At 40.9% G+C, this 26,694-nt stretch overlaps 2 protein-coding genes across 4 annotated transcripts in view; one reads left to right on the top strand and one right to left on the bottom strand.

The window, feature by feature from the left end:
* Nucleotides 1–26,694, top strand: part of IQCA1 (IQ motif containing with AAA domain 1) — a 91,071-nt gene that overhangs the window by 38,043 nt on the left and 26,334 nt on the right. The window contains 4 exon segments of the mRNA XM_019616864.2: nt 11,815–11,899; nt 18,146–18,217; nt 18,220–18,273; nt 22,825–22,900. Coding sequence (XP_019472409.1) covers nt 11,815–11,899; nt 18,146–18,217; nt 18,220–18,273; nt 22,825–22,900 — 287 coding nt within the window.
* The window catches only part of ACKR3 (atypical chemokine receptor 3), a 123,587-nt gene that overhangs the window by 79,943 nt on the left and 16,950 nt on the right, over nt 1–26,694 (bottom strand). The window lies entirely within an intron of this gene.

The raw sequence follows: 26,694 nt of genomic DNA, 5'->3' as shown, positions 1-26,694 counted from the left end.
AAAAAGACTGGATTGTCTCCAGCCAGGAAGTCTGATTTTGAGTATGGAGAGGATGAAGGCATGCGAGTTATGGTTGGGAATGGGGCTGTGAATGACAGCCTGTTATTCTTTCTCACAGGATAAGAGGGATATATTTAGTTCTGAAAGGCAGTTGTTTCGCCCTTTTCACTGACAGTGGGTTTTTGGGAGTTTACATACTGGGGACTATAGCGGCAGAATGTCTGATGGAACATAAGGCTGAATGTGGCCAATGCGGTTTCAATATGCCAGCATGTTTATTTAACGAGCTGCTGACAAGTTACTTAAGTGCTGAATTTTAAATGAATCCCTCACACAGGGGATTTGCATCATCCAGCATAAAAAATCCAGGCTTACACTGTAAATCAGTGTAACATCTACTGCACTTCTGAGACTGCTTCCATTCTGCTCTCATCTCTCCTTTACCTGTACCTTGGCTTCTCTCTTTCTCAAACCAAATATCAATGTACACAATTAGATTCAAACTTGGCTTCCACGGGGGTGGAGAGCACAGCTTCAATGAAAGCAGATTCTTAGGTGGTTAATAAAATATCTAGATGCATTTAGTTAAAATGAGATTATGCCCTTCCATGGGCATAAGTCAAATTCCAGTAGGGCTAAACAGAAGAGGTGTACACAGCAGGTGATTGCATCCATCCACCTCCATGTCCCTATGGCAAATGAGCTGTGGGTGACAGCTGCACTGACTGTGATCCCAGGATTGGTAGTATGTCCAGGGCAGGTGAGGCTCATTCATAGAATCATAGAATGGCCTGGGTTGAAAAAGACCACAATGATCATCTCATTTCAACCCCCTGCTATGTGCAGGATCACCAACCAGCAGACAGGCTGCCCAGAGCCACATCCAGCCTGGCCTTGAATGCCTCCAGGGATGGGGCATCCACAACCTTCTTGGGCAGCCTGTTCCAGTGCCTCACCACCCCCTGTTTGAAAAACTTCCTCCTAATATCCAACCTCCTAAACCTCCCCTGTCTCAATTCTTTCCCCTTTTCTCTGTATTCAGCTCTTAGGTCTTTTCCAACCTTCATGATTCTATGATTCTATGTCTCTATTCTATTCTATTCTATGTCTCTATTCTATGGTTCTTTTCTGGCTATTTCCCTTCAGAGCAGCAAGCAGCACATTTGCTACACGAGCATGTAGCAAACCCACTGTTTGTGCAAACAGGCCAAGCATGCAGGTAGACTCCTCCCTATGCAAAGTCAGCATGAAAGCTGGTCCATCCAAACCTATATTCCTTTTGAATCTCAACACTGGAAAGGTTTTGAGGTAGTATTTCTGTGGGTGGGATGAGAACTTGCCTGAAACCTGAGTCTCACCCATTCCTTCCAGAATCAATATGTTTCAGTTTTACTGAGCATTTCAGCATGGGGGTGATTGGTCAGACCACACCAAGCAGGTTGTTTTTATTATCCAGGTCAGGGTCCAGGGCTTTAAAGTCAGGCTGTGTTTCAGCCTGGTACATTTACAACAGAAAATCTAATTATTTACAGTCTTTTTCTCTAAACACGCCCAGCTATTAGCATCACCAGTTATGTTTTGTTTGCTGTGTCAGGCATCCTTAGGACTTATGCAACTGCAGTATTAAGAGTTACCATCCCAGGCTGAGTGAAGGAGATTTTATGGTGCTTACAAGGGGTTTGCTTGCTCTTGTTAGGCTTGTACAAATTAATAATTTCAACACAGTCCAATTTAGTATGATACCATAGAAATACAACATTGGTTCACTTGGGAAAAAGAAAGTGTAGAATCATAGAAGAGCTTAATACTTTCATAAAAATGTGCTCAGTATTAGACAAAAGGGTTCAGTGCTTACTGAGATATTTACATAATATCAGGAAACTGCATCACTCCTAAATAAAATCTGCTCTCATACTCCCCTCTGTTCTCTTAGAGTGCCTTACTGACGCACTAATCCTTAGGTGGCTTGGAAAGGAAATTTACTTTCTTGTTTTGTATTGCCCATCACACAGGGAGACCGGGTCTTTCCTGCAGATTTTTTTCTGGAAAGCATATAATCCAGCAAGTAATTTTGAAGATATTGGTTTAAAGAGTGGCTGTAAGTTAAAGCCTGCAGTCTGTGTAGCTGCAGGAGTCCTCAAAGTATTCCAAGTCAAAATACAATTGCTCCAAGGGAGCAAATTCCAGAGCCGGAGCTCTGCCATCTTTCACATTGAGTCCATGTGCTTCCCATCATTGGTTCAGCCCTGAGAGCTGCCGCAGACAGGGCAGCACTGCGCCCAACGTATCATTTCACCTTCATCCTCTGCTGGGAAATTCTATATAACGCAGGCTTTGTTCTTTATGGATTGCAAGGTCTGCAGTTGTGGGAGGCCTGGGAACTCATGGGAGCCAAGGTGGGAGAAGCTGACTGTAGCCTCTCCCACATAATGCCTATATTTCTTTCCTGTCCTAAACTAATCTTTACATTCCTCCCCCTGGAGAGCTCTGCTTTCCTATAACAAGGCCATTCCAAAGAACTGATACAGTCTATAGGCCCATAAAGCAATGCAGTTTGATTTCCAGTATTAAAAACTAGAGAGAGAGAGAGAGAGAGAGAGAAGAAAAAAAACCCTCTAGGGTTAATAAGCAAGTAAGCAGTTTAGCCTTTAAGTCTCAACCTTTCTTTCCAAATTGCACTTCCAGCATCAACATACCTGGTCTGCTGGTTGGCAAACCTGCCCAAGGCAAGAGGGTTGGAACTAGATGATCTTTGAGGTCCTTCCAACTCAAGCCATCCTATGGTCTTATGTTTTTCCTTGTCTTTTTTCACCAGCTTTTGAATTGCCAAAGCAGAGGTTCTAAATTATTTTTGGTGCTATTGAGCCATTTAGTTATCAGCATTGACCACAAGCATTAGGGACCAGTAGGAGTGATTAAGTGGACCACAGTGTTAGCAGAAGTAAAACAGGCATCATCATATTTGGTTGCTTTCTTCACTTGGGAATATAACTTGCCACATTTTCAGCTTCTCACACCCCACTGAAGCACTTCCACGTCAGAAGCACTTATAAAGAAAGCACCATCTTAGTTATAAGCAGCTCCATTCATACTCTTGGTCTGAAATGAAGCAGCAAGCCACTTTCCCAAGCAGTAATGTGGCACCTGACAGATGCTGATTGCACACTGCGCTTTACAAATGCTTAAAGACAAGTCGTGGCTACACAGCAGATCAGCAGCACAGTGATCCGTGAACGGGATGGCTGCGGTGCAGGGGTGAACAGGACAATATGCACATGCAGATCATTTCAGTACAAGGAGTCAAGAACCACGTCAGTGAAATCAGACTGAGTTGTATTTCTACACTGGTGCCGTGCACGTAAGGCAGACTCAGAAGAGGGAAATGAACCACTGAAACATGCCAGGTACTACCTTCACATTTACCCATCTTCCCCATACTACAAAATGATGCAATCAGTTATAAATCAGACAGAAATCACATGATTTTAGACATTGCCTCAGGCAGCCTTGCTCATTTTAACCACTGACACACGAGCATAACTATTACTCTTACATGCTGTATTTCTTCAAGTGTTTAAAACAGGGTAGATCAAAGCACAAAGATTCTCTGTTTTCAAGCTATTCATCCACAGTTTCCCAGGATGCACATGCTGCACAATGCATGCAAGGAGCTTGATGTGCCCCAGGTGTGTTGCATTTATTATGCACGCGTACAACTATCCATCCAGCACATGAACAATAGCTTCATGGAGATCACAGTCATCTCAGAGAGTTTTTAGTCAGCTAATACCTCTAATACCCTTTAAATACTTCCAGTGCCTTTCACAGTCAAGTGGTGGCAGAAGACATACAGTACATGCGAAAGCATTGCAAAGTCCATACAAAGCCAACACAACGCTCATACATGAGCAGCATTTTTGCAGCAGCTTAGCCCTCAGCTAAGCATTATCTTCAGCTTAAAGCACAGGTTAGTGATGGGCCACAGCAAAACAACTCAAAGTTGCCCAGTCTGCACCTTCATTCTTCTCCAAAAGAGGTGCATTTTGCTTCGCTGGCACCATGGCTTCTAGAAGCAAAAGTGATGGCTCAAATATTTCACCAGCAAATCCGATAAGACAATGTTCAGTGCACTCTGTTTCACTCCACTTCCCAAGTGATTTGGTGATGTTGGAGGGCAGGTTATTTCTCTTGGCTGGCCTTGCTACAAAATTGCATGCTTTACTTCCCTCTTTACAGATTTCATATTGTGTTAATAAAGTACTGTTGACTCCCTCTGGCTGACTCTGCAGGAAAGCTATTCTTGCAAAGCTTCTAGTCTGAGTTAAAGTAATCTTGCTTAAAACAGGCCATAATTGTTTCAGTCTCTTAGGTTTAATACTAAGCACAGGAAATATTGCCAATTTGAGTCAGATTTGACATTCTCTGAAGGTGGGATAAGCTGACCAAAGGTAAGGAATTCAGTAAATGCATGGAGAATTTGACCTGGCCTTTCTTTGAGTCAGCTTCTGTATTTTTGACCTCACTCTGGAAAGAGAGGGAAGATGTGCAAAAATCAAAACAGATGAGAGTTTAACGAGACTTTTGAGCTCTCCAGTGTACCCATTACTCCAGTGGCCAAGTTTCCCAAACATGGTGCTAGGCCCTGAGGGGCTTTTCTCTTATCCACATAAGGATTGCACAGTGCAGTCCCATTACAGCATAGCTGACAGAATTGCATTCTTCAGAAGGCTGTAGGCTGTCATCAAGAAGATGACACTGGAAATGAGCCTAGGGACATCTATCTGTGGAAGGTGATGAGCAGCCCTTCACCTAATGAGACAAACCACTGAGGAACATAGCCTGCATCCTGGCTCCAGTAAATACTGGGCCATGGAAACATCCAAAATAGAATGAGGAACCAAAGAAAAGTGTAAACTTAAGAAACAAAACATGTTGGATGTCTGTGTCTGCAGGTCATTCCAACAGCTGTGATGCACTATACTCTGTCTCTACAGTTATCAGTCAGATTGATCGAGTTTGTATTTTGCTTTTAGACCTGCCTTGTACGTTCTTGGTATTTCAACACTAATGGATTCCTAATACTTCCTTCTGTAGTTTTCAGAGAAGTAAAACCAGAGAAGTTCTGGTTCTCTAGGGCCTGTTTCAAAATTTTACCCCAATTGCATATAGTCAATTTGATGAATTCCTCACTAATAAGGCAGCTACTGACAGGCTTGGTAGGGCCAACAGCAGTAGAAATACTGCAGACTAGACTACCATGTGACAACTATTACGTGCCCTGCTCCTCATTCAGAAACCATTCCCTCCAAGGGCAGTGATGGGATCCAGATGTCCCTGGGTCCATCAGGAGATGCTTTCACTTCACATAGACTCACAGCAACCCTGCCCAAGACTGTTTTGCCTTGCAGTCAAGTCAAGGAAAGTATATTGATTCATAAGAATCTACTTTCCAGTCGCTTTAATTTTATTTCCATTTCTGTGCCACGGTGGGTAAATTTAATATCCAACTTCTCTAGACTTGTCTAAGCTTTCGGTATGGGTTGGATGTTATTACTAATTCTTGCAAGCAAGTTCATTTACTTAGGGCAGGGTCTGACTGACTCTCAGTCCTGAATTAATGCAGATCTGAGCTCCAAGAAAATTACTGGCAATCTTTTTTGGGGGTGCAGGCAGGGGCATGCAAAATCACTGGCACCGAGACATTCTGTTTAGTGTTGATATTGCCAACTTTTTTAATCTGATTTTTTTTTTTTTAATTTAAGCTGAATTATTGAAGGTGTTAAATAAGACTTTTTGTTTCCCCTTAGTAATATTCATTCCCATGTTGCCTTTTATTCTCATTCAAAAACCCCAGCAGTACTCGCAGAGCTACCTTCCCATGTTTCTGATAAATTTCAAAGAGAAAACTTGAGCCAGGAATATTTGGTCAGAATTCTGAAGTAACCAATAGGTCAAAAAATCCTTTTATGGCAGGAGGCAGGATAGACAGAAGTTGTGGCACAGAAAACTTATGATGAGGCCTGTCTGAACAGGAACAGAAATTCTCTTTTTTCCTGGTACACTAATTACCTACTGCTATCCTTAAAAGACCAGGAGGATTCTGGAAGACATAAAATAACTTTGTGACAAAGCAGAAGAGCCTACTTATTTCAATGTAAGAACTATTCTTTGGGAACTCAAGAAGCTTGAGAACAGCTGTACTGGGTCAGCCAAAGGTCTACCTTTCCTGGCCAATAAAAACTACGTGTAATAAAACTATCACAAAGAATTACCACATTCCACATTTAGAGCTGCATCCCCCAACAACTGTTCCCAACTCTTATTCGTCTTTGAAGCTCAGTTCTACCATTTCAGATCTAAGAAAGTCACTGAGTACCCCAAAGACCATCTATTGTTTCTCATTATCATAGTTACTGTAATAGAGGATATCACCTTTCCCACACTTAGTCCTCCATGGGAATGTTTCTTCTTGCACATTACTGGCCTCACAACACTCGATCTTAAACTTAAAGCCAAATATTTAGCCAGAACAATAAGGGTTCCAATCCTCCAAACACTTCTCCCTGCAGGTCACCCCACTGAATTACTTCTCTGCATAATCCTCAAGCAACTGCTCGGAGGATCGAAACCATAGATAAAACATCAGTTGTAATATGTCTGTCCAAACCCATTAAAGATGACAAGGAGCCTGTGGAAATCAGTCTTGCTATATAAGTAATTCTATATTTGTGTAGGTTATTTTTTCTTGAAGAACTAACAGAAGCACACGCACAAAAGGAAAGAAAACACAGCAGCAAAGATACCTAAAATAAACCAACATTTCCATTTAAGAGAACACATATCGAGTTGGATTACAAGAACAGGCAAGAATTACAAACTAAAGAGGGGTTTATTTCTTTTCAGGGCCCTCACCCTTTGTTTTTGTTCTTTTTCTGTACAGAACGCTCTGGTGTTCCTTCGTCTAGAAAGGACAACCATCATTCATGCCTTCTCTTCTGTGCACAGCCCACATCCTTTCTTAACCTGAAAAGAGTTAAATGCTCTTCTTTTCTCCAAAGAACCATTTTTTATTTTCGTGACAAGGCCTTTCATGCAATTAGCTAGAGAAGTGGTGGCCAAAAGGAAAGAATAACACACGTAAAATCACGCCAGAGAATAGAGTAGGTAGTAACTTGTTGAGTCTGTTACTAGACAAATTGTTTAAATCAACAGTATGTTCTCATAAATCAACAGCCATATTTAGCCTTAACTACAACCATTCCTGAGCGATGTGGAATAGAGAGAAAAGACACAAGGAAAAACAGTGATGTTTCTGAAATGAGCAGGGTAGAAGCACCAGATGTGATGAGCACAATGCATGGCCATTGTCCAGACAAGGAATTTATTTTCCAGGTCGGAACTGGGGTACCGTGGCATTTCAGTGCCTAGCAGAGACTTCAGCAGGAGACTGCCGATCACACTGACTCGCATCAAATCTGGGGGTGATTTGGAAATGTTGAAGAACCATCCAAACCTCATTAAAACCTGGGCTGTGCGCTAAAACAAAATTGAGCCCAGAAGTGCCAGAAATCTATGCTATGATCAGAGACAAAAGATTTTACATTGCAGACCATAAAAGATCATTCTTTTTCAATTACAGTTGACAGATCTAAGCTATCATAAGAGGAATAACTTTGGAAATGGGGAGGGCAGTAACTGAACCAGAGAAGAGAGCATGATGTAGCTAGAGTAGCAACACAAGAATCTCATTAGACCCTTTCTTACTTAGCTGGACGTTGAAGAGCATCTCTTTTCACTCTTCCATCTTTGTTCATCCCCCTATTCTTCCAGTTGAGCTGTTTTGATTTAGATTTAGGGCTTCCATTCACTCCAATTAGATGGCTTTTCTGTAAAGCTGCTTACCAAACCTATACTATGCTCCCTTTGAAAGGATTGCACCACTTTCCTGAGAGGTAATGAATTTCTCACATTCCACAGTTTCAAAGCGTCCCTTCTCCGCAATTTTCCAGCAACGTTCTCTGCAGCAGACACACACATTGAATAGTTCTGGTAAGCCAGTGGCTCTGTCCCAAAGAAAGATATTTTGCCTGCCACAAAGTCTGTTTGGCACTTACTGTCTGATTTGCAGCAGTGCAGGCAAGGTTCCCAAACAAGTTTCTTTTCAGTAGCCTGTGGATGCACAGCAGGGAGCAGGTCACCCACAGGAGCCATCCTCAACTCCTTCCCTGCAGGTTTCCCTATGCTACTGCTGGAATTTGCCTGGGAAGTTTCTTCCCAGCCCTCAGTCTTTAGTCTCACCTTGTTTGCTTCTGTGCAGCCACTTGAGTTTAAGTGAGCAGCCAGAATTTTCACATATTTCACCTGTTCTTTTAGAACTGTACCCTCCATATGAAGTCTGATGGTTACAGGAGAATTTGTTCCTGCTTTTGCTTCTTGTCCTAAACACGTTGTCAGCACTCCCACTGAAGCAAACATGTTGAAAATAAGAGTTGCGTCTTCCAGTTCTGGCATTTGCACATTCTTATGCGACGCTGGAAAAGCACAATCAGATTATTTTCCTGCAAGTCTTGAAACAATAATAAATAACAGATCCACTGAGTTTTAACTTGCCTTGGATCCAGGTGTTTCTGACATGTGATGTATCTCTCATAAATTACATGCTCCAATAGTCTTCTCACCCAGAGCTTAATTTTTTCTGCATTCTCCACTGCTTGTCAGTGTGCAACCGGACTTTCAGGCTTCTTTGATCGACAGTTTAGTTTTTGTATACTATTCTCTTTGCAATGACACGCAGAAAAAGCATGAGAGCCAACAACCTTTGTGGGTTATCTGTCATCTAGGTATAGCGACCTACACAAAGGAAGCATCAAGGTACTCTGAATACCAAAAATCAACTGAGCAGATTGGAGGAAATGCAGCCCAAGGGGTCTTTTTCACTCAACCAAGAGAGCAACCTAAATAACCAGCCTGAAATTCTCATCTACTGATCTCTAATGGTCTAAGGCTTTACAGTGAGTGTTCTTACACCTCACCTCTCAGAATTAACAGAAGATGGAGGTGCACATATAATGCTCCTCATTCCACTTCGATTTTCAGGCTTGTTGCTAACTATGGGAACATATACAGCTCCACCTTCTGCAAATTTGGGTTTTCTGTATGGTTGTTCCATTTTCAGAGTTGGAACCGAGAAGGGTTTCAACTGTCGAGCCTTCCTCCTACACCTCACCCTCCTGGCTCCATAAAACAAAACTGCATTCTCTAGCTTGGAGAAGTTCCTACATCATCTGGTTTTATTTTCTTTCAGTGTTACTGCCTAAGAACCGGCTCTGATCATGAGAGCTTCACTGGTTGTAGGACGTTTCTAAAAGGGAGTGCCATTTAAAAGTGTTTGAACAATTGTCACTCTAAAGCAACCTCAAAATCAGTCCATGTGTTTGGAAGATCCTCTTTGTTCAAGGAGTGTTCCCTCTTTGATGTGGAACACGACTGATCTTCCTGGGCAACAGGTAGCACACCTAATGGAGCAAGGATATAGGAACAGCCTTGTTATTTGCAAAGTGCCTACTGGTCACTTATTTCAGCCTGATGCTTTGTCATTACCAGCAACCATAAAACAAGCTTACACAAAATACTGCTTTGGGTCCAATTGAATCCAAGCTAGCATTTTACAAGAAATGCATGAGACAAACCATTGTGGTGGCATTTTGAGTAGGCTGCTGCCAAAAAGAAAATGGGGAAGGAAATTGTGACTTATTGCATTTAAAGTGGACTTCAGACCAAGAAAATCAGTGGCTGAATTTTTCTGTACAGATTTACAGGTCAGGTGAATCCCTGGCTTAACCTCTGAACTCAGAGGGTTTCATAAGGAAAGGAATTTGGTTGTAAGGGTCATGCATGTCCACAATTTCCAGGCATTACAAGATTGAAACTGTAGGCATTTAAACCTGGAGAAGCAAGAGTAAAACCCACAGGAGGTCAGACAGGAAAGTGAGATGAGAATAGTGCTCCATGTCTGCTGACCAGCAATTGATATGTATGAAAAGATGAAGTTCAGAAAGAACAAACAGATGTCCCTAAAGAATCAGCATGACTGAAATGTGCAGTAGCTGCCTGCTCTCAGGTCACGGATGACCATGGGAACTTACTTTCTGCATGATCCTCAACTAAAGACCCAGCCCCCAAGCAGCTGACAGGATAGTAAATGGCTGACAATTTTTTTCCTATCACTTCAAAAGATTGGCATTAGCTTCTATTAACATCAATTTGTTTTGCAATGTAAGCTCTTGCAAAGTAGCTGCTGCAAAAAGATGAGTCGTGCCATCCCAAAGAACTGCACCAACTATGAGCAGAAAGATCACACAAGGATACAGGTTATAAACAAACCAGATCCTGCTTCCAAACTGGAAGAACTTGATAGAATTTCATTAGCACTCAGATATACACTCATCATATGTATCCAAAAGGTAAATATTTCTGTCTGCAAAGATTATAAATATTTTTTAAAATGAAGATCTAGTGCAAATACTAAGTGTAACACTAATAAATATTGAAAGCTGGCACTAATACTACATCCAGTGGGTGGTGGACTCCAAAATGATTCTTCACCCACAGTGCATATTGCCTTTCCTTCTTCCCAGCTGGCATCAGTAAAGTAGCAACAGCCTTAATATCAGATTTTGAGATTTCTTGCTGCTGTAAGCCAGATTTGTAGCAACGTTTAAAATAATGTCACATTTAATACAAAATTGAGCTATTTTCTGGCTGCTTAGAATAAAAACAAAGCACAATCTACCATCCAGTAAACCTCATGATGCGATTTTTTGAAGCCAAAAGCCCATTATTAAAGAAAAAAAAAAAAAAGAAAAGAAAAAAAGACCCACACTAACAAGGGCACCCTTTTGTTGATGCAGAGCAGTTTCTGGGAAAACAATGAATAAAGTTCTAAATCTGCTTGCCTATAGAACCAGTAATTGCAGAACATGCAAGTCAAAGCTCACAATCACAGATGAATGTATGTTTATTCTTCTCTAATTGGTATTACATTAATAACAGCTAGAGATCCAAACCATACGCACTGGTCTCAGTTCAAAATTGAGTCTACTGCTTAACAGTAGGCTAGGAAAGTCCCTTAAGATACCAGTTGTTTTAGAAGAATGAAAGCAATTTTTATGAATCATGTCAACCTTTTGAGTTACTTTCTTCTCAAGGGAAATTTCATTTAGAGGAAACATTACTTTTTGGTTTGAAAGCAGCACAGGTACTTTTCTGAAGTGTCAGAATTTGGAACAGAAAATTGTCCTGATATTACCAAACAGAAAATCTTACTGCTGTAATCCAAAAAGCTATTGATGTGAAAAAAATAACAGATTCTTATCAGTGCAAATGGCCTTTGGACTGTAATTACATACTTTAATCTTTGCAAAAGATCTGGGCACACCAATGCTCTCCTTCCTATCACCCAAACACAAACACAAAGCCTCTCAATTTCTTCCTTTACTACCCAACAGTGCCTGTCCATTGGAAACTTTTGGGGGTGGAAATCGTGTAGACATACGATTTGGAATTTACAGATCAAAAACTGATTTAAACAAAATGATCCTTTTTATAAAGCTGGATGTTGAAAGAGCAGTGCAGAGCTAGAAATGTAAGCACTTTAATCTGCATTTCTTAGCTATGAAATAAATCCTAAGAAATTCCTTAAGAAGTTTTGATGCTTGATGGGTCATATAATGGTACAAAAAGCCACCACCACAAGAGGCAATAACAGGTGAAGAAATATAGATTTTAATTCCTTTTCCATCTTTTCTCTTGCAGGCATATCATAGGCAGGTTTCCTGATTATCCAGCAAAAGAAGCAGGAGGTTCAATGGCTATTTTTTCTCAAAAAACTCCAGAGCAGGTACTGCCATACTGCCACTCCTTTAATTCAAAAGGCTAATTGGATGGTGGAAGGAATCTCTATAAAACATGTTTTAAGTTGCAATTTTTCTGAACAAAGTCTTCAGGAATCTTGTGGTTAAAGGGTTCACAATGAAAACGAAACAGTTGTTTTCTCCCAAGGTAAACCACAAAGCTTGACTACCAAAATTAGTTCCCTTTTAGACTATGTACCCACTTAGTCATGGTGGAAGGCACCCAGCCATGCAAATTACAAGATAGATGTCTGAGGGAGCCAGGAGCAACAGGCTCAGCTACAAAGAGTCACTCTCCTATAGCAAAATCCACATGGTTCAATTGGTGCTAGCTGGGATTGGTATGGTACCCGTACTGGTGCTAATGGAAGTATATATCAGAGAGTTTAATTCTCATCTAAAGAGCTTTGATTTAAATTGGCATCCAGGGCTGCCATGTTTAGAAAATACATTTTGAAATTGGTACTACTGTGTCTGCATTCCATGTCAGCATAATCTACCATTAATGAGTTTAAACAGAGAAGAGTTTCTTATGCAGGTAGACCTAGACCTTGATTTGCTGCCAAGTTTGAATTTGAACAAGGAACGTGTTCAAGTGAAGGACTTAGCTCAGCTCATCTTATGTAACGATCTCAGTTGTTTTTCCCAGTTAGAAACCAACAAACAGAAAGCTCTTCTGGTTTCTCTGCTAATGGAAGTGGCTGATAATCTGTCACGCAGGGAAGGTGATTAAGAGCAGCTAAAGAAACGAAGGCAGCAGTTGGCACTCTGAACCTCTTCCACTATCCAGAATGATCTTTGCAGGACAATGAGTCTGCTGAGGGAATTTATAAATAGGAAACCCTGCACATGGGAGCAGGATTTGGCCCCTAAGTGAACCAGTCATGGTGGCTACCAACAGACTAGGAAAACCAAACAGCCACAGATTGACCTCTGCAGTCCTTAAAAGTTCCCCTGTTGAGAAAGGCTGTTGTATTCATTAGCCGCCTGCCACCAATGATCTTATACAACTATGGTAAAACAATATTTTGGATTCAGTCCTTGGAATCATTGGGAAAAGCCTGGGGCATGCTAGCAGCATCCGCGTGGTGCGGGGAGATTTAAATACACGTTAACCCAGCATAAAGCACAGTACTCTAACCATTAGTTACTTTGCTTACAAAAATACACAAGAACACTGCAACAAACAGCTCTCTGTGCCTCGCTAAAACCAAGCTCAGAGTATGCTCCTGTTTCCATCAAGTTCAGAGTACAATAAGGTCAACCCCGCGGGCCCTCTGCATCTCAGTCGCTCTGTTGTTCAGTCCCAGAGTGAAGGAGACCAGTCCATTAAGTTTTCAGCTTCTAAAGTAGAAACACATGCCAGAATCAAGAAGGCATTGTTGGCTGCCCTGAGCAGCAGGGAAGCCACCCAGCAAGCATGGCTTGCTGCTGGAGAAGGCTTTGGGGACACGATGCTAATTAGAGGTGCGAGCAACAAGGATAGGCACAATTCAGAAAGAAAATTAAAAAAAAAAAAAACACATGGCAAGGAATTACACTGAGCAAAACTGGAGATGGCAGTATGCTCTGGGGAAATATTTTCCCCATTCTACTCCCAGCTTTGAACTCCCACCTTCAGCAATTTTGCTGTGGTTCCTGCGCATCTGCTTTCTCTTTGCATAAAATATAAAGGAAGCCAAAAGCCTGCAGAGATTGTTCTGCTGCCTGTTTTCCCTGCATAAAAGGAAAAATACTTGTAAGGGAAAAGAAAAAAAAAAAAGGCAATTTTCTTGGAAATTTTCACTAGCAATTATCTGATTTTGAAGAAATCCCCTGAGCCATTTTTTCTCCTCCCTTCCTATCCAGCACAGCTGAGAGCAGGAGGTGCTTCACATGCCCTTTACAGGCATCCAAAACGCAGCTGTCAAAAGGAAGTTTCATGCTTTTACCTGAATGTCAGAAAAACAAAATATTTTGTATTCATCTAGGCCAGCCTACATTTTAAAAATCCCAAGGCTAACTGGTTTTGTTTCACTTTGGTCTACTTGGTCTACTGTGTAGCATTATAAATGAAATCCTGACCCCACTGAAGTTAATGGAATTTCTGTCCTTGAATTCAGGGGAGACAGAAGATTTCACCTCTTATATGTATTACCTTCCCAGGATGGGTTGGTTGCTCCCAAGTTAAACTCCATGGAAAATCAGGGCAGAACTGTATTTAACAAGTGAGAATTTTATAAAGCTTAAGTAAAGACACTTTGGGGAAAATAAAATACAAATTAATCACTTCACGAACCATTGCTGCATTATTATACATTCTATATTTCTTTATCTTTTGACAACTCTGACCTTACTTGACTTTGTAATGCCTCCTGCACAATCTGCTTTCAAGACATTTTACAAATGCTTTTCAAAAAGGTAAGCCAGAGAGATCCCAATGCAAGATACTCAGCCATTTAGTCAGAAAAAATGTACTGTCTCAACTGAACATGAGTTTTTCTCTACTTCCTATGCACTTTTCAGGAGCAGAATCTCCTGAAGGAGTGTAATCTCCCTGCATCTGTGCCAGACGTCTATCCCTAATGGTTTTTTATGTTTTGCTCCAGAGATAATCATCAGATGTGACAATTTTTGGCTTTGCCCCTACACTGCTGCCAACAGAACGATAATCTCTTCCTGTAGTTCATTAAGCCTCATCACCATGAAAGTAAGCCAAGAGAGCTGTCATTTAGCAGTCATTCCCTCGCTCCCAAACCCCCTTCATTACCAACATTAAGTAGCTTATCAAAATAAGACTGAGATTTTGGTTAGACGTTCAAATTGCTGCTTGGAGCTCAAAGTCATTTCTATATTACCATAATCTCAGTATTTAATCCGGTAGCATCTAGAGAAGGGGTGAGAAAAAGTAGGCATTAGCTGCTGATCCTGAGCCTCATTTGGCAGTGGGTGAGCTATTAGTGGCACTAATTACTATTCATTACTGCCGACAGTTAAAGGTCCTCACGAATCCCAGTAATCAGTGGGATTGTGAATAGCAGTGCCAGATCCAAGCAGGTTCTTCACTGCCTCTTGGGTGTGATAAACTTGTCTCTGCTGGCTAGAAAACAATCTAGGTTGTGTGCCTAAAGCCAGGCAGCATCAACAACCTCTTGAGTGTCCTCAGGTTGGGGGAAAGAGAGATGTACAGGCAATGTAAGTGAACAGATGCTGTTTGGGATGCTACTCTGGATCATGGGGATGGCATTTCTTCCCATCTCAGATGGTCTTGTTTCCTGGGAGAAGAAACATTTTTTGTTTTGTTTTGTTTTTGTCTTAGACATCAAAATAGCTTCTTCCTCTATACAGTTCTCAAAGAGAGCAAATTTTCTCTCCAGAGACCACAAGCTACGTGCCAAGTAAGTGTTTCTGTTCAAAATGGTCTTAGAGCCAGAACTGCAAGGCTCCAAGGCTGTCTCACACCCACTGTAGCTGCGGATTTGAAATTCCCAAGCTCTATTTATTTATGTCTACAACACTAATAAAGGCAAAACGCTCAACAAAGGAATTCTTTCAAGGGATGAAGGAAGGGCTTATTCTTGAGGAAGAACGTTTACCCCAAAGTATCTGCTTGCCTGAGCCAATGCCAAGCTTTCTGTGATTGAGGAGCAGAGAACACAAGCGAGTCCTGCTGGCAGTAGAGAGTTTCAGATACTTGGCTCATAACTCCAACATAATGCATTTGCATCCATAGATGACACTCAGTTCCATTGCCTCTTTCTTTCCCAATAAAGAGAATTTGCATTGAAGAAAGTTTGGGAACACTAAAGCTAGTGTATGAGTAGAAAAGTTGATTTGGCTTTTATAGAAGATCAGTTTAGAGAAAAATGTCTTTTCATCCTTGAAAGTTACAGGGCAGAAGTAATCACCTGGTCTGCAGGGCTCCTACAGAAAGACTAGGAAAAATGGAGGCTAAAATTCATCCACCCTTACTGATGTGCATTCTCTTCCCCAACATTAAGAGTTCTCAAAGCACTTTCAGCCTCATTTCAAAAAGAGGCAACCTAGCAAAGAAAGGGAAGTCTAAAATAATTTAGGAAGACACCTGCTTTTATTTCCACCATGAAGTTTTCTTCAGTGGGGAAAAAAAAAAAAAAGTATTATAATGCAGGTGAATTGCTTAGTATCTCAAACTAACCTTTGCTTGTCCTTTCCTTTCATTCCTCTTCTATTGTCAGATTCTTCAGGCTTCTTCTTGTAGCTGGAGGGGAAATTGTTCTGTATAGAAGAGTACGAACCATTCAAGGTTAGATACACAGCTGGTTTCACCCCAGCTCCCAGTCCTCTGCAATTACGAAGCTGCTTAGAGCAGAGGCGCAAGCAGAGCTGCAAAATCTGCACTAAAGGAACATAGAGGAGAAGGTGTATCTGATGCAGAAAAGGAAAAATTATATTTGCCCTGTCACGCTCTTTTGGGAAGCAGAGACTTCAGAGAAGTTAGGCTTCAGATGCTGGCCATGCTGCCAGCCACATGGTGCCTCACATCTCAGACCTGCACATGGTTACACGTTCTGCAAGACAAGAGGATAAGGGCGGTTCAACAGTTCCATCCCATTATAGTGGGTTAATAAGCACAGAAGCTTGGTCTAACCCTATTCATCTGTATAAAAACACGAAAACTAGTTGTTGCAATCAGATTCTGCATACGCATAAAGCATTGCCAGTAAAACTTGGTAACACTGCCTAAAATGAAAACCATTTGCTGATCACATGCGTGCTTACGGGAATCCTGCTGGATCAGTCCACCGCTGAGATGCTGGAAGTGGTTATGGCTGCCCTTTGGTAGGCATGCAGAGCAGAGGTTGGATGCAGGAGGGACCAGGTTGGATTTCTGGCTGGGTATCAGCGCTACAGTATAGGATGCACTCTGGGTAGTGCTGTTGGTTTTGGATACAGAAAGCCTGCTGGGACACTGAAAACCTATTTTGAACTCTAGTCAATCTATTAATCTATCCAAGAAGATGAAATGCTTCACTGCTCATCACTGCGAGATATGTCGGAACGGTGCTTGGGGTTTAAATTACCATATTTAATTAAATGTGCAACACTGGAATGCTTGGGGAGATCCAGTAATGAAATTTCACTGACTGCAAAATATAGCCCGTGTTGCCCCCCCTACTTTCCCTGTCCAATCTTTAATGCATTAAAATGCATTTCATAGAAAACAAATATTTCTACTGTTAGAGGAAACATTTGCCTTAAACTTGGAAATCTATTTTCTCTGCTTTCACGGTACTGCCAGTATTAATGATATATTATTAAGTTGCATTGACCACAGATCTTTGGTTTTAAACTCATCAGTACACAATCTTAGATTTCATTTCTGGCACGAGAGAATCAGAGGCATCTGGGAAGAAGGAAATAGTAGAAAAAGCAAATAGTAGTAATGTGTAAATGGCCAGGAAGTGAGCTGATACAGCCCTGCCCAGTTATCAGCTGCTGATAGCTTGCTGGGATAAAGATGCTGGGCTGTCTGCATATCTGTCAGAGCTCATCACGATATCTCTATCCAATCTCATCCACAAGAACAATTTCAGTCTTTAGCCAAATATTGAAATTAGACATGCCTTGAGGCCATCTCTCAAAATCTCCCTCTATAAAATCAATCTTAAAAACGCTAAGACAAATCCATAATCCAGCCCTAAACCCAGAGGGAACTTTCAGTTGTCTATCATTAGGATATTGTGCTTCTGGGTGGTTTTGGGAACCATTCATACTGCATAAAAGCCCTGGTGGTTTGGGACATGAAAATCACCACTTTCTGAAAGATGTATTAGGATAGTCATGCTGAGGTTTGCCTGTCAGCACAAATGAAAGGGGTCTCTCTGTAATGGATCAGCTTTAAAATTCTTCATGCCATGCCCACGATCTGCTGAAATGCAGATTTGTAGACTCATGAGCACAATTCAGGGCCTTCCTTCCTCCCTTTTTCAACTCTAAAGTGGTGCAGAGCTATACAGGCCCACTCCTCTATCCCTCATAATGCAGAGAGGCTATTTGGAGTTGCCATCACCATCCAAATTACAAGAGGGGAAAAAAAGCAGTAAGTACATCACAACAGAGAACTACCAAGCAATGTACTGGATACTGGATTTCCTCCGTGTTGGAAAGGCAAAACCAAGGGAAAAAAAAATGTATGCTGGTTCGTAACTCTTACAGCATGCCTAACATACCTTGCATGTGAACATTCTGACACTCCTTTCCTTCTCTTTCAGGTTGCTGCAGAGCTGGCTGACCAAAGGGAAATGGCTTTGCAGAAGAAATCCGAAAAGGAAAAAAGGAAAAAGAAGAAAAAGGAAAGGAAAAAGCAAAAGGAAAGAAGACACAGAAAACAGGAAAGAAAGTAAGGCTTCACATAGGAAAACTTGTTTGTGAAAATGAGATATAGTAGAGTCTACTCAGCTGTAAGTGGACAGGGGATATGAAGTTGTATCACGCTGATACAAATAGTGACACTGATGATCACTGGGGTTTCAGCTTTAGGTTCAGGAGACCCAGGGAATGTTTGAGGCCAGTCCCCCTTAAACTTTCAACCACTACCATAGCCCCAGGGAACTCTAGTTTACCTCTCCTGTTTTAGGAAAGGAGTCTACATAGCCATAGTTCAGCTCAGTGGGGAGAGCTGACATAGGTGGACAGAATGCCAGAGACACAGATGAGAGGAACAATACACTTTATGGCTTTGGCATTGTTTCCTTTTGTGCAGACAAAATGGTGGCCAGTTTCATAACCAAGCATCTACACTTTCAATGTGGACTATGGAAAAGTTGGTTATTGCTGCCCCTTTACATCGGAATTAAGGAAACAAGAACCTTAATCTCTTTCAGATACCCATTTCCAAGCTTGCTTGGACATCTAGATTAAATTTAAGTACAGTTTGCTAATGGCCAGCTGTGCCTTTTGTACTGCAAGCCAATATTTTGTATGCCTGTAAATTGCAGTCAAGCATTTTCAGTTTACGTTCTTAGGATATGAATTCTTTTCTGCTTCAAGTCACAGTGGACACCACTTAATGTATGAGAAGTTCCCTGAAGTCTTTGATACACTCAGGCTCTGGTTACCCTGAAGGTGTGCTTCCAAGTTATTTCAGAAACAGCTTTACTGAGGAAGGAACCTATGAAACAACAGTGCAGTGACTAGGGGCATCTTCATAACAAAAATTGTAGGATTTCACTCAAGCAACTGCTTTTGCTTATTATAGTATAAACAAAGTTGAAGTTATATATATATATATATAAAATTAAATATATTATTTTAATGTGGGTCATTAATCTCTTACTGAGTATATGGAGATGTCAGATTGTTCTGGCACAAAGCTTAAAGCTTACTCTTCTCTACAAATTTTACACAATTTGATTTTAAGTCTTAGCCCTGGAAAAGCAATGACAAAAAAAAAAAAAAGAATCATCAACCATCAGTCTAGACAGATCTCATAACAGCTAGCCAGGAAACTAAACAACATGAACTTAGGAAGAACCAAACTAATTTGGATGAGGATATCAAAAGTCTTAACTTGCAGCTTAGTTAGCTGTTTTCAACTTGTAAAGATGCTGATTGGGTCATTCCAAACAGAATATGGGATTTTTTTTTCCTTCATAAATGAAGATGTACAGCAGGCTGAAGGAGAAGCATGCATAAATGTGTTTTCCAAGCTCTGAGCCTGATGTTGCTTTGCCAGCTAGAAGAGGCAGTGGTCAGTCCAGTATAGAATGTGGAGAACTGGAAGCTTTCCAAGTTCTGTTCATACATCTATAGATGCTCTTCTTCCATCAGGGTGACAGCAATAGGGAAGGCACCAAACTCCAAGGAGTGGGAAGTGGAATAGTGATATCTTAGCTGGCAGACCTGAGCCAGCCCAAGTGGAAGGAGGGAAGGAAGAGGAGCATAACGCCTTCAGACCTAAGCCAAATAATACTGATACCAAGTTATCCATAAAATTTCAAGACACGCTAGTGCCAAGTTTGGTTCTGCTGGGTCACTTCTTACTGTGACCCCTTAAATCAGCACAGGCATTGCAGATCTCTGGGGAAGATCAAGTAAAAGTATGTGCAATGAAAGCTATTGCTTTGAAAAGCTTTTGAAATTACAGACTTGCAAGAGCATTGCTATTCACAGCTACACAGAAAGAAGATGCTTTCACAAGGGTGTTCTCCAACGGCTTTGTCCTTGTCCTATGTCCTCCCAGCTTTGCTGGCCCAGAACAAAGCACCTGGTCTTGCAAAGGCAATGGAGAAATCTATTCCTGACAGTCCAAGTCAGTGAGGTGTACATGCTAAAAATGCCAAAACCAACCTGAGCTCCTAAAGCTGGATGTCAGCTAACATCTGCTTAAAACCAGCACTTTCACAGGATACATTTGATTCTTTGTTGTGTTTCTTTCACCTTTTATTAGATAAGAATCAACACAGTGCCAGAAATGAATCTCTTTTCTTCTCGTAGCCTCTGCAAGGTTGTTTTGAAACTGGGTGAAATAACAGCATAGAGCTCTGAGGCTTTACAACTCAATGTCTTTCCCATCTCTTCAGCCATCACAGGTCCTGTCAAGTAAAATTCCAAGCCATTATATCAGGTTCTCTATGGTTCATTGAGAAAGAACAAAGGGAACATTCTCTCCAAGGTTATAATACTGACAGGGAAAAGTAGATATTAAGAGCAGTTGGGAAGTACATGGAAAAGTTCTAACAGCAGGATTCTTATTAAAATAAGTATAGGCTATAAGTCATAGTAGGGCAGTCAGAAAAAAGCCTTGCTTGTAACTTCAGTTGTTTAAGAAAACAAAAGTTTGATCCCAGAAGGAAATTTAAATATTTCTGAAGCCTGATAGCAATCTCTAAAGAAGCATATTTGATATCAGAGCAACTTCATTTTCTTCTCTGGAAGGTGTTGATCTGATTTCCCATGGGACACCTAAGAACAAAAGCAACTTCTGCACCGTATGATCCCTTTCACATGCTAGACCAGCCTGAGCTGCTTCACCCAGTAATGCACTGCACTTTGTCTCTCTCACCAGATGTGAGTGCAACTGAGCAATCCCTAGATTTCATCCTCAAGTGTTAAACAGTGAGACATTTTGTCCTTAGTGAAATCCATTAGCAGAAGCTCAGCACGGAGTCAGTTCACCATCCTGAATGAGAACATAAAGCCACAAAGCCATCTGACTTGGGCTAAACTTAAGAAAGCTTCAAAAACAAAAATGCTTCTTTCCATGTTTGTGCTTAAATCAGAATGTGTGTTTCTGGTTTGAGGTGCTTTAGCACGTAACACAGAATAAGCATGGATTCCATCATAGAATCACCAAGGTTGGGAAAGACCTCCAAGATCATGCCATCCAGCCAGCCACCCACCACCAAACACAGAAAAATACATCAACTGACTTCAAAGGAAAAGAATTCCTTTGTGTTACACTGACTCCTATGCTGTCACTATAGAATTCCATTCTATGTTTGTTGGACATACGATGGTTTTGATTAAAGTCACCGAAACCAACACAACAATATTATTTATGTTAGCGTAGAAAAATCAGTTAAACTAGTAGTTAAAATGACTACTAGTCATACTAGTCACATTTTTAGCAATAAAAGGTACGTTAATACGCATCCTTTCTTATTGAGGTTAAAAATTAGTAAGTCCAATTTTAAGGTTGTCTCTTTGGGGTTTTTTTTGTTATTATTTTTAATACTTAGCAGTTAAGTAATTTCTTTTAGACCAGCGCACTTTAATGATTTTCTAAAAGACATAACAAAAAATGTTGAAAGAAGACAGCAGAGTTGGAGCATGCCTACTGCAGATTTAAGAATGCATCTGAAAATGCTACCCCGCAGAAGCTGGGAATACACCAAAGCAACTGGGAATTTCAGCTCCAAGTATCAAATCAACAAATACTTCCTTATATTTAACTCAAATTGTTATCGATTAAGAAACTCCTGAATCTCTTTCAAGTATACCTATGGATCATAGGATAGAAATGGTGAATGTTTTGCACGTCCTCCTTGGCCCAGACTTTAATTACTATAATCCTTTAATTAAAAACATATTTAATAATTAACATAACCTGTCTGCAACTGTATGTGCTGATGTAATGGCACTTAGATACAGAACCATATATAAAGTTCTTGCTTTTGGCTTCTTTTAGTTATTCTAGGAACTAACACACTACAAATTGATTAGCAAAGCCACATACAACCTATATTATCTTGGGTGAATCCACATTTGGCTCTTCGTCCATTTCCCATACCATTTCCCATATATCTATTTCCTTACTAACATTTTGAGGACTCATGACTGATACAGTATGCAGAAACTTGAAAAATCCTGTCAAAGTTATCAACTTGAAATATAAATTCAATGAAAATAAGCTATTTGAGGAACATGTCAACATCATTTACTTTAGACTGGAAAACGTCCATATGTTTTGCTGGAGTTGAAACAAATATTTTGTTTTTCAAACTGCACCAAGTTCAATATTTTTCTAATTATGGATTAAAATGAGGTTTCAACCATTCAGAGTTAACGCCAAGTTGGGAATTCCTTGGGGAGAGAAGGGAGGCAACCCAAGAGCAACTGAAAAAATAGCAAGGTAATTTAATTTACATGTTGCAAGCAACCAACAAACCTAAATTTAATTCTTGAAACCTCAGTAGATCAACTGATAAACTAAAACTCTGCCCTCTCCTTCTTTTGAAGAGGATTCCTTTAGAGCCTGCTTGGAGGACTGTAGTTGAAACACTTCATGATGGTGTGATAAAACAGTGTGTCTTATTCCTTCAAATTGCATCAATTCTTTAAAAGTCCAATGAAGATTATGATTTTTTATATATATATATAAAATGTAACTTATATATATTGTTTCTACATACTAACATTCTGTTTTTTGTTTCACCTTCCACAAATCTAGGAAGAGGATGAGGGCTGGAAAATGGCTCCAAGTAATTTCCTTCCAATATTGGAGGAAGGAAACAGTCAATACAAAGGTCAGTACAAAAAGATAACAATTACAGCTGGAATGCTCTTCTAATTCAGCTCAATCTGAATGTCATTCCTATAAGGTCAAACTGTGCAGCTGCCTGAACTGTGAAACGTTATAGAAATTGAGACATTAGTTTAAATGGAATTTAGGAAGGGAGTCCCTCAATACTTCAAGGCTTCCTAGAGGTCTTTCAAAATCATTGTGTTAATCATGCAGGATGGTGATATGGTCATACATTTCTGTACGAAAGTGGCCCAACTAGAACCGAAGAGCTTCACTGCACATACAGAGGCTCTCTTAGATTTTCTGAGGGCAACAGAAGTGACATTTCAATAGCAAGTCATTTAAATGCACCGTCAGTGAGGACTAAGTGATCTTAGAGATCTTTTCCAACCTTAATGATTCTATAGCAGCTCAGCTTCCCAGTGCTCCACAGTGCTTCTTCTGCTGAGTCCCTGCAGCATCTAGTGCTCCTCAATGCAATGCTGAGCTGTGAACTCACAAAATCCTTGTGTTTGTCCAGATCATGCTCCTGCAGGTTATGGAAAACCTCACAGGGGCTTTACACAGTGACATGGCACTGGGTGTGAGTGTTAGCAACAGGAGCACCACAGAGGCTGATAAGTTCCTGTGATAGGATTGATACTCCACAGCTATCTCAAGGAATGAGTCAGGGGGCTTATGAGGGGAAGAGAAATGTGTTTGTCACCCAAACTGTAACTGAATCTAGCTCATGTGCTGTCATCTCTATCAAGATACATCCTTTGAGCACTGCGGAGATATAATACGTGTTGAGGTTACTCACACTAACTTTTTGTACAAACAGGAGGGCTGTTCTGAGGGTGTTGCATCTCACAAAGCCTCCCAGGGACTATACAGCAGCACATTAGCTGTCTGGGGAGCTTACATTCCCATTCAGGCACCTGGATCGAGTCCCTAGAGCCAGTGTGAATAGCTCTGCCACCCCATTACTGAAAGCACTTGCAAGCACACCACAGTCTTGTGCTCAGGCACAGGCAGCATCCTTTGGGGGCTGACAGAATAAGCTCTTCATACAAGCTTCAAAGAGTAGCTGCAGTTTTGTCTTACACACAGTAAGAGCCTATAGCCATCCAGTTAACTGAGAATAAATATGGTGCTGAATAGCTTAACAGCTATTAATTCCTCATTGCAGCCATCTCCTGTCCCATTCACCAGCACTTGATGCTCATGTCGTGCCTGATCACACAGCTATCACACCCTTCATTGTAATTCTACCTGCTGGCTGTTCAACAAAATGTCATGGATGAGGTTCAGGTTTTCAAGGCTCCCAGAAGGAAATCTGTTGCAACATCTGACAAGGGCAGCGCAAGCCATTTCTTGTATTTTTTAATTTCAGCCTGCTTTCATTTCCGCAGCAGAATTCTTTTGAAAAAGCAGCTTGAGTTTGGTCTTTCCACACTGGGGCTTTCCTCTATTGTTATATCAAAATAGCTCAGTTACTGTCGCAATTTTCACAGAAGTTCAAGTTTATTACTGCATAAATCTTGAAAGCATCACTGAAGTAAGGAAGCTGAGTTCACTAAGATTTATACCAGGTGCCTGCAATCAATTTATTTCAAGACCCTTTTGGATGTGGCTGCAGCCTGCTGAAACGATAGCTGTCCAAACACTGAATGTTTTTGTTCTGTCACCTCTCCCCCAGCTCTTAGAATTAAGAAAGCCTTCCCATCCTTTGAGAGTGGCCAATGTGTTCCTAGGTTGCTTAAGCATTTAAAAAGAGACAGAACTGTTTGCTCAAAGTTCTAAGCATTTCATTTACAGGCGTCTCCATTCCATTTCCCCCTCTCTCTACCAAGCTAAAACCATTAAACAAACCTCAGTGGAACTCAGGAACACTTCTGTTCTCCCAAAACTGTATTTGTCAGTTTTACTAGTTGCTAAGCTACATTTGCCAAGTCCTATCTCAAACACTTACTTTACATAGTGTTGCTGGAAACAGCCAATTTCTGTGCAAGCAACATCTGCTTTTACAGGGGAATAGCAAAAGCGTACGTGGAGCAAATGTAAGTAGCCTGAATCACCTCCTCAGCCTTCTTAGGTTTCATTTTTGCAAACCCTCGTGCTGTAAGGCAGCAAAGCACTATTTCTCCCATTTTACAGCAGCCAGTTGGTCCTTAACTTGCTTGGTGTTGGAATTGGAGTTCCACCCAAACACCCACTGTAATGTGGGGTGACACTGTGTGCTTTTACCTCCTGTCAAAAGCTTTGAACCCTTTTGCCAGAAAGCAGTCACATTAAGAAGAAAAGCATCATGCTTCAAATCGAAGTGTTTTAATTAATAGTTGCAAGCTGCTCTGAAATTCATAGAAACATCATAGAATCGTCTGGGTTGAAAAGGACCACAATGATCATCTAGCTTCAACCCCCTGCTATGTGCAGGGTCACCAACCAGCAGATCAGGCTGCCCAGAGCCACATCCAGCCTGGCCTTGAATGCCTCCAGGGATGGGGCATCCACAACCTCCTTGGGCAACCTGTTCCAGTGCCTCACCACCCTCTGCGTGAAAAACTTATTCATTTGAATTACCTGCTAGTCTGCAAAGGGAAAACTAATGCTGCTGAAGAGATGTCAGCACTGGCTGTCTTTTGACTAGCTTGGAGAGGTATGCATACAAAGAAATCCAAATACAAGCTTGCACTGCTTTAGAAGGGGTGATATAAATTGCACTGCACACGCTCACAAAAATAGCTCCATAGCTGCATGACAGTCTGTAACAAAACACCAGGCTCTTCTGACTGACCACTGCAGACAACATCCTCAGCCTTCTGACCTCACCTTAAAAATAACTTTGAGGTGTTTTGTTGATCTGTGAAAGAACAACGTAGCATCTAATGTCTATGAGCTATGCACCTCCTGAGATCTCTAACCCAGTGGCTAATATAACGCAGAGGACTCATTGCCAGGGAATAGCAAAGACAGCGCCAAGAAGCATCACTGCTTTGTCTGCCATGAATATTAACTGCTAATCAATTTACAAAAATGACAACATACAATCATGGAAAGAACAGAATAAAAAAAATCTGCGGATCCCTTCATGAAATATAAATACCTAAACCTTAGCACTCCTATGAAAACATAACACCTGCAACCTGTTGACCCAAGCAAGAAAGTGTTTAAAAATTCACATCACTCCTGTGTAACATTCCCTTTCCCCAAGGCTGAAATTCCAAACTGGTAACCCTGGAGGAGGTACATTGTAACTAGGGCAAGTCAGCTCTCCTTCTTGAAATATTATGTGACATCTGTCATGCTGCCTGATGACCCATGAGTAATTTAAAGAAATTTACGTCTATACCTTTGAGTTTCTTTCCTCGTTCCTTAAAACCCGCTGTCCTTCTCCATCTTGACCACGTTTTGTGATGGAACTAAGGCTACTCACCTGCAAAAAACTGTTCCCCACATGTAAAGTTGCAAATACTCTGCACCTAATTGGGCTCTGAAAATTCGTCGAGGATGGAAATAGCAGCCAGTATTATATTAACGGGGCTAAAACCAGAATGATCTCCTATGGGTACTGTGAAAACCTTTCCGAATTTATAGTGCCTTAGAAATGGCAGTAGGTACAGGAAAGAGTTCTCTTTACAAAACGGATTCATAAAGCAGCCTATGTCTTAAACTAGAAAGCTGTCATTTTAAATCATCTGGAAATTGAATTAGTGCATACTGCTGGAGATTAGCTGTCATTTATAGAGATACTGCTGGGGCTTGAAATGCAAGGAAGTGAAAGTTATGGATTGTCCTCTTTAAATTAGCTAA

The sequence above is a fragment of the Meleagris gallopavo genome, chromosome 7 (assembly GCF_000146605.3).
Source record: "Meleagris gallopavo isolate NT-WF06-2002-E0010 breed Aviagen turkey brand Nicholas breeding stock chromosome 7, Turkey_5.1, whole genome shotgun sequence".
In the NCBI taxonomy this organism is placed as follows: domain Eukaryota; kingdom Metazoa; phylum Chordata; class Aves; order Galliformes; family Phasianidae; genus Meleagris; species Meleagris gallopavo.
Note: the sequence above shows the minus strand (reverse complement) of the source record. Positions and strands in the feature narration are given on the sequence as shown.